Source organism: Oryza brachyantha, chromosome 7, assembly GCF_000231095.2.
Source record: "Oryza brachyantha chromosome 7, ObraRS2, whole genome shotgun sequence".
NCBI classification, from domain to species: Eukaryota; Viridiplantae; Streptophyta; class Magnoliopsida; order Poales; family Poaceae; genus Oryza; species Oryza brachyantha.
Window position 1 is genome coordinate 3330486 of NC_023169.2, and position 8843 is coordinate 3339328.

At 42.6% G+C, this 8843-nt stretch overlaps 2 protein-coding genes across 2 annotated transcripts; one reads left to right on the forward strand and one right to left on the reverse strand.

Moving 5' to 3' along the window:
- The first annotated feature begins 1202 nt into the window (after positions 1-1202).
- On the forward strand, positions 1203-4145 carry LOC107304526 (F-box protein CPR1-like). The gene is made up of 3 exons (XM_040526389.1): positions 1203-1336; positions 1424-2603; positions 3906-4145. Exon 2 carries the CDS (start codon positions 1442-1444, stop codon positions 2597-2599), a length of 1158 nt encoding a protein of 385 aa, XP_040382323.1. The 5' UTR covers positions 1203-1336; positions 1424-1441; the 3' UTR covers positions 2600-2603; positions 3906-4145.
- Positions 4146-5351: 1206 nt separating this feature from the next.
- Positions 5352-8255, reverse strand: LOC102716796 (F-box protein At1g53790-like). The gene is made up of 3 exons (XM_015839614.2): positions 8144-8255; positions 6798-8043; positions 5352-6008 (listed from the first exon to the last, which is right to left on the reverse strand). The coding sequence occupies exon 2, from the start codon at positions 8038-8040 to the stop codon at positions 6802-6804; it is 1239 nt and encodes a 412-aa protein (XP_015695100.1). The 5' UTR covers positions 8041-8043; positions 8144-8255; the 3' UTR covers positions 5352-6008; positions 6798-6801.
- Between the last annotated feature and the right edge of the window lie 588 nt (positions 8256-8843).

Sequence of the window (8843 nt, forward strand, 5' to 3'; positions counted from 1 at the left end):
GTTCCTGGGATAAATTGCATCAAATTCTCCTGTTTCGGAGGAGCCTTAAATGTTTCTGTGATGTACTTTCCATGGAGAGTCTTTGACATCTTGATCCATGGAAATGATTCATATCAGTGAGCAAATTTAGAGCGTACACAACGATGAGACACCACCTATATACATCCTGCGTGATACTATTAACCCAAGATAAATTTAGTCACCATATCTTCGTTTGTCTGGGGTCCGTCCGTGTACGTGCTCCTAAACTGCATGCAACTTATTTTTTTTAAACTTCATGCTTTAGTCCACATATGCGCCCATATATACATACACATATATATATGTATGTATATGTAATATGATATAGACGATAATCTATTTTGTACGACCTCCATTTCATATTATAAGACTTTCTAGTTCTGGTTAAATTCATTAATTAATGAATATATATAGTTTATATGTATGCCTAGATTCATATATGCTAGATTCATTAGCATCCATATAAATTTAGATAAAGTTTGAAAGTTTTACATTGTAAATGAGGGAATAACTTACAACTATAGATATCAGTGTTTAAGGGGGTGTTTGGGACAAGGGACTAAAGTTTAGTCCCTTTTCCCATGAATGTTTGGACACTTATTTAAACGTAGTTTATTAATAAAGCACATCCATGATTTTGGACTAATTCGCGAGACGAATCTGTTGAGCCTAATTAATCCATGATTCGCCTATGCGATGCTACAATAAAAATACGATAATTATAGATTAATTAGGCTTAAAAAATTTGTAACATGAATTAACTCTCATTTCTATAATTAGTTTTATAGTTAGTCTATATTTAATATTTATAATAAGTATCAAATATTCGATATGATATGGACTAAAAAGTTTAGCTTAATCTAAGCACCCCAAAGTACGCTCGGACATGATACAGCTACAAGACTCTTGTCTGACTGGATCAACACAGATGAGGTTATTGCGGACCATTCGTTTCGATGCAATGTTTGTTATGCCTAAGAACAGCACGAACGAATGCAAACGAAACTCTGAAACTCTCAAATTGAACTTTGAAAACCTTCTATTTAGATCGAAAATTTAAACAGTTTCAATTTAAACAAATTTAAACAGAGGCCATATGATTAAAATTTAAGAGAAGATTCAGTGCACCAAATCCAGAATTGAGTGGCATATAATAGAAAAAAAATCTCTCCTCCCACCCAGCAGCAACACACACACATTCCGAGACCCGAGTCTCCGACGAGCCGCCGCCGCCGCCGCCGCCCCCGCCACCGTCGCGGTCGCCCGTCGTGCCAGACTCCGGCCGCGACTGCTCACCGCGCTCTCCCAGCTCCAGGTAAAAGCCCTTCTGCTCGGCGGCGGAGAACTCGCCCCTCTTCTCTCCAGCGGATAGATCCAAATTTCATTGGTTTCTGAGCTCTAGGCTAGGCGCGCGTGCGCGATGGCGTCCTCCTCCGCCGCCGCCGCGGAGGCGCCGGGCGGGGGGCTTGGAGCCTTGGACGGAGTCCTGCCCCCGGAGCTGCTGCTCGACGTCCTGCTGCGCCTCGCCGCCAAGCCGATCTGCCGCCTCCGCGCCGTCTGCCGCTCGTGGCTGGCCTTCACCTCAGACCCGCACTTCGTCGCCGCGCACGCCGCCCGCCACCCTGGACCGCTCCTCGCCGTCGGCGTGCAGGGCTTCCCCAGGCTGTGTGTTGACCTCGTCGACCTGTCCGGCAACGTTGTGAAGCAGATCCTCCGGGTGGGGAAAGGGATGGTGGTGGGCGGGATCTCCGGCGACCGTGCCTTCCTCGCCGGCGAGGACCACAGCGTCCGCGTGCTCGACCCTACCACTGGATCCATTTCTTGTTTACCTCACCATCGCAGCAACAGTGCAGACCCCTCGATGACTTGTGTATGGTTTGCATTTGGGCAGACAGCTTCCACAGGGGAGTACAAGTTAGTCCGGATTATGCTGAACATCAATGATTCTCGTCAAGTGGCCGAGGTTATCACCATCAGCGACATGAACGCACAGTGGAGGAAGATAGCGAACCCGCCAGGCTCCCTTGATTGGGGCTGCAACAATGGGGTTGTGTTCAAAGGGGCTGCTTACTTCATCGTGGATTACTGTTTTAGTGATCCCTCCGTCGTAGAGAGAGGCCGCATGCCTTCCTTCGACCTTGCAACGGAGCAGTGGAGTGTGACTCTCAAAGGCCCGGCGAACAGAATTCTTGAGGAATCCAATGGCACACTCACCTATCATGACCTTGCCAATCAGCTTATGTTAGCTGGACTTAAAGGCACTTTGTCTATAGCGCATTGCAATGATCAATTTTATGCTGTGGATATATGGTTTCTACTTGATGCTGAAAAGGGTACATGGTCCAAAGGTTATAGGATCAGTGTTGATGTTTTTTATGGGATTGGAGATTATCTGAAAGTCCAACCTTTGCTTGTGACGGATGAGGGAAAGGTTGTACTTTGGATGCAGATGGGATCAAAAGGGGTTGTGCAGATTTATGATCCAGTAACCGATACTTCCTTGGATATAATCCAGACGAGTACCTATACTGGAGCAAGTGTGTACACTGGAAGTTTATTACATCCTGGGAGTGTGTGACAAGGTAAAGTTTGATTTCACGTCATCACATAATTGGTATTAATGCAGTCATTTGGTTATTTTGTGTGCTTTTATTGTATTTAGTCACAGAAACTTCATTTTATCATTTATTTCAAGACATATGAAGTTTGACAAGTTCCATTGAAATATTCATCGTTCTCAGTTGTTTTTATGATGCTAAAAACTTCCATAAGGTCAAGAAAATAAGAGGTTTTTCCAACTGCAATTAGCAAATCGGTCTATATAGTTTGATAATTACAGAAATAAAAAATTCAATGATTAATTGAACACTTAATCATTTGTTCGTTAAGATGTATTATACTTCCTCTGTCCCATAATACTTATCTTTCTAGGTTGTTTACCATATACTATGGTTTGAGAAGAAAAGACTATAATACCCCTTATTAAATATTGTATGATTAGGAGCGAGTGGGTAGTTAGGGGTATAAAGGGAGAAATTTGATTGAGTGACTGATGGGACAAGTAGTATTCTAGGATGATAAATATTTTGGGACAAATTTTGTATTCTAGAAAGACAAGTATTTTGGGACAGAGGTAGTATTGTGCATTTCTAGCAAGCGGCAAATATTGCTAAAGTTGTAGCTTAAGGAGCATTCTTATTAATTCAAACAAACATATATTTTCTCGTTGTGTTGATAAAAAGTTAGTTGGAGCCTTTTGAGTCTTTATTATGATGTTTTTAGAACGGAAAGTAACTTTGCATATGAGAATAAAAATACAATATCTATATCAAAATTTTCATATAATCAGTTTATATAAAAATCGATTGTTCTATAATTTTATCTTGTGTAGTGGCCAAGAAATTGTGGAAGATGCAAATCTTCACCAAATAGCTAACTTATGAAGAAATGCAGGATGGTATCATGATGATAACTGAAATGATCAGTCTCTAGCTTAAATTGTCGATTATTTATTAATTGTATAATGCTAGAAAGGAAGCAAAAAAAATGTTATTTGGCTCCCAAGATAGCAGCGAGGAAAAAAAATCAGTTAATAGTATGATGGAACATGAAGTGTCAATTAAGCCTTACGTCATTATTAGGGGACTGCAAAGACCAGTGTTTTATCTGGTGATGTCATGCGTCTGAAAGACTTGAACATGAGGGCAATCTATGGAACCAGAAACGTGAGTAATGAATTGTAATGTTTGTGATGGAGTTCTTCAACCTGGAAACATGGGCATGGGGCTTTGTTAGTCTGGGGACATGCCTGGTTAGTAACCTGGTATCTTGAGCTTGATTCCAGCTTGATAATACTTCTTTTGGTCTCTGCTTGTGTTTCGTAGGTTGGCAGGGCCACAGGGGCGTTGTACAAGGTGCTACGACAAAGCCGAGAACTTTAGGTCTACTGCACTGATGATCTTTTGATTTAAGGTGTAGCTGATGTCCCTAAAAATATGTAAAATGTTTAGCTGTATGTGCTGTAACTTTATCTTGTCTCTGAATTTCTGATCGACCACAATGTTGCGATGTATCATGTGATCATATCAATTATTCTGCAGCTAAGTAATGCTGCATGCCATTCAGCTCGTTTAGGGCATCTCTGTTGATGCAAATGTACCATGATATCACAAGGTACTCTCTCTACAATAGTTAAATTTCTTTTACTTTCCATATATGTATACTGTGAGGGATCGTTTTCCATTTTGGCTAGTTTGATCTGACCCTGATGCAACGACTTTGAATATGCAAAATTAGAGTCATTTTCAAATTCATATTACTAGAATGTGTCACATATAGTATTAGATTGGTTTTTTATGGGATGAGGCAAGTATGTTTTAAGCAGTAGCTTGGTGAAATGGGCAATTTCTGTAGAACATCACTATTAAATTCTACAGTGATGAAAACCATAAAGTGTTCACAATATGCCTTAGAGAAGCATACTGATACTATCAAATTGTCCTGGGTTGTGCATTCTCTAACGATGCAGATATCCTGGCTAAGAACAGCAGATTCATTCAACAAGAAATGAAGTTAGAAAATTCACCAATTGGTGCAGTATGCCTGCACTTTTGATTGGAGGCAATGTATACAGTACAAAAGAGCTTCTGGAAAGAAAGAGCTGGTGCAAGGAACTGATGATCTCTACGAAATGCTGCAAAGGAAGTTTGAGCCAAGAGCGAAATGTTCGAAGAGCAGTTATGTTACGGAAAGCAGCCCATATAAACCAACGTCACAAAAGAGAAAGGTCCCAAGAACTGGGTCCAACCATCACAAGAGTGATTTTCCGTTGAAGACAACAGCTGCCACACTGAAATGCGTTCTTCATCATCCCCTTGTCAGAAATGCCATCTTCATTCAGTAGGTAAGCCTCAATTTCAGACATGAGTTCTAACCTCAATTTGCAGACATGAGTTCTATCCTCTAAGCTCCCTTACACTCTAAGGCACTGTTTAGTTCACAGAAACTTTTTTCAAAAACATCACATCGAATCTTTAGACATCTAAATGAAACATTAAATATATACGAACATGAAAACTAACTACACAGTTATGGAGGAAATTATGAGACGAGTCTTTTGAGCCTAATTAGAACATGATTAGCCATAAGTGCTACAGTAACCAACATGTGCTAAAGACAGATTAATTAGACTTAAAAGATTCATCTCGCGGTTTCCAGACGAAATCTAAAAATTGTTTTGTAATTAGACTATGTTTAATACTTCAAATGTGTGTCCAAAGATTTGATGTGATGTAATTTGATGTGATGTTTTTGTAAAAAGTTTTTGTAAGCTAAACAAGACCTAATTGAAGATGCAACAAAGACGCGCACAAATAAAGACATCATCATCATCCCTTGTCAGAAATGCCCTTTTTTTTGTCAAATATCTTTTCTCCTTGAGAATCCAACATGGCATGGCCAGGAGCATCCAATTCATCAGGAATTTGTTGTGCCCTCATAAACCCCAAGTGATCTACAAGGGGTAACGAGTGAACAAGAAAGTCACAAAGATGAACATAATTATTTTATCGTCTAATTGATGTCCGTTACTGACGTTCATAGTGCATTAAGCTCCAGATAAGCTATTTGATTCATAGTGCTAAATCAAATGGTTTTTCGAACTACTAATATCAGAACCGTTATAAGTCGGTTCAGTGTACTTGCACTTTTGATTGGATGCAAGATATAACAGAAAGAGCTTCAAGCGAGTGTCCTTCAACCTTCCTTCAGTTGGTAGGCCTTAGTTTTCAGAGATAACTTTTAAGCTTCCTTCGTGCACTTGAGATGAAGATGCAACAAAGACCAACAAATGAGCGCATCATTATCCAGTTGTCTACAAATACCATCAACATTCTCTCAAATATACTTTCTCCTTAAGAATCCAAAACGTCCTGGCCAGGAGCATCAGATCAATTCATCAATAATCTGTTACCCACTTCAAAAGGGACCTACAAGTGGAAATGAGTGAACAAGAAAGTCACAAAGTCAAACAAAACAATCTTTTGTTTCATGGAAAAATTCTGCAATGCATTGTTCATCATATCTAACACATCCATTGTTCATCATGCCAATTATTACAAACAATGTTTAATGTGCACTATGCCCACATTTCACAGTAGTGGGAAACAGATTCAAGTCTCCACTGATAAGTGCACCAGCAATAACATGGCAAGTGGTGATAATTGCTATGCAAGTCACCTATTTTTTGCAAGTCAGACAGCATGAACTCAATGGCTTAAAGAGTTAAAATATATATTATATTATCTTAGTTTATGCCTTAAAGAGTTAAAATATATATTAAATACCCACTTATGAATAATCAAAATATAGAAGATGATACAATAACACACTAACTAAGCTTTGTACCATATAACATGATAATATACCCTAACTTTAACATGGAATTAATGTGGATGTGGAAAACTTTGAAAGAACAATTTAGCAGTACAGCAGAATAATATGCAAGATTAGACATTGAATCCATAAAAGCAACAGTAGCAAGTACCCCTCCATCCAAAATTACAAGGACATCTAGAGTTTGAATTTTGTTCAACGTTATAAGGACATCTTCACTACCTACTCATATAAACCAATCACAATTATCCATCATTTAATTTTCTCACGTACTCCCTTATCTCAATCAATCACAACCCTCTATTCTCTCAACTTTAATATCTCCAAAAAAACTCCAAACATCCTTATATTGTTGGATAGAGGGAGTATGATACAACACTCACCTAATCAGTAACAACGACTTGATGAACTCAGTAGATTTCCTGTGTACGTAGCAAAGTGTCTGGAACTTGAACGGCTAAGCTGAAAAACAGTACCATGACTGCCAGTTCTTGAATCATAACTTACTACAGATCCTATTGTACCATTTTCACCATGCCTAAAAATGACCCTTCCATCATCTAATACCACCAAAGGATATACAGAAGGTCTGGCAAACAAAGAAGGCAAGCTAAACTTTTTAACCCAGAGGCCTTCCTCAGAATCTGTCAGAAACCAGAAGTCCATGCAGATAAGATGAATATTATGAACTACAACTAAGCAGCCATTTGAATCAATTAACGACAACTGCATCTTAAGGCCAATGTCTCCGCTGTCCTGAACATACCTCCGCACCCCTTCCGGACCCCGGAGTGTCCCCATCCACTTCTCCGTCTCAAAGTTGAATAGAACTACACTGCCTGGCTCAACAGTCATCGCCCCGGTTTGCACATAAGATGCATGAAAATCCATCAATAAATATACCACCCCATCAATGACCACAGGATTCATCTCTTCACGAGAACAGATGAGTGCTGGAGGGCCTTGTATTGTCCTCCACATGCCTTGGTTGGTGCCATCAACGGTGATAACCTCAAACAGCTGCATATCAGGTAGGAGAAATTTGACGATGTGGAGCGCCTTGTACACTCCCATGGAAGATATTTTCCCAAAAGCATAAGACTCTACTTTGCCATAGCAGAACCCCCGTTTCTTAGCCGCAATTTTATCTGAGTGGCTCTTCGGCAATTCGAGGGTAACCCCGGTGGCCGGGTTAAGCGCCCAGAGGGTCATGGGGTGGAACTTTCTGGTGAAGCAGACGACGTCGAGACAGGTGCACAGCACAATGATAGAATCATCTGTACTTGGGATCATTACAAGGACTTCGCCGGACTTGTTCTTCACAACAATGTCAACCTCACTGCTTGGAATCCGCTTAAGGACCTTGCCCGACAAATCCACAATAGCGACGCCGTGGCCATTGTTGCAGTCCCGGTAGTCGACGGCGAGGAGCGGGTCCCTGTGGTGGCGGCCCTTGTGCGCCGCGGCGAAGAGCGGGTCGGAGGTTAGGGTTTGCCACGAGCGGCAGACGGCACGGAGGCGGCAGAGGTCCTTGGCCGGGAGCCGCACCGGCACCTCGAACAGCGCGTCCCGGGGGATCTCCCCCTGCACGGACGCACTGGGCTGCCGCTCCGACGACGCCATCATGGCCTGCAGCAAAACGAGGGCGCACGAGGTGACGGGGCGCACGGAACGATTGAAATGGCGTGCGTTGCTTAGCGGGAGGAGGAAGACGAGCAAGTGCATTTACCTGCGGAACCTCGGAGAGACTCCCCGGGTAGGGGCGAGCGGACCGCCGCCGCCGCTGACACCGGCTGGTCGACGACGACGACGAACTCGCGCAAAGCGGCGGCCGGCGGCGATGCTTCGGGGACTCGAGTTTGTGAGCAAAAAGGGCAACGAACCGGAGAGGTTATAGATGGGCTGCAGTGGGCCGGAGGTTGCGGCCCATCTTGCTTGCCGATTCATTTCAGTCCACGTGCAGTGGGCCAAGTGGGCCTTCAGCCCTGGACGAGTCTTTCCTTGGGCCAGCATTGCTTTAAGTTATCTTTACTAGTGTAAAAAGAAAAAAGTCACTAGAGGTCCCTAAATTTGAAGACGAGTTTGTTTTCGTCCCTTAGCCGTAATACTAGAAATATGTACTCCTAAACTCATAAATCCGTTCAAAAATGGTCACTCGACAGCATTAACCTATTTTTTAACCTGTTTTGCTGACGTGGCATCCGATGGGACCATATGTCATGTTTTTTTTATTATTTTTTTACTCTCTCTTCTCCCTTCCTCTCCCCTCTCTCTCTCTTATTCCTCTCCACTCCAGAGCGCTGCCGGCGGGGGGGGGGGGGGACCGACGCGGGCGGCGACGACGTGCTGTGGCCGGCGCGGTGCTGGCGTGCAGAGGCCGGCGCGGGCGAGCGGCAGCCATGGCCGCCACGAGCTGGTCCGACCTGCCG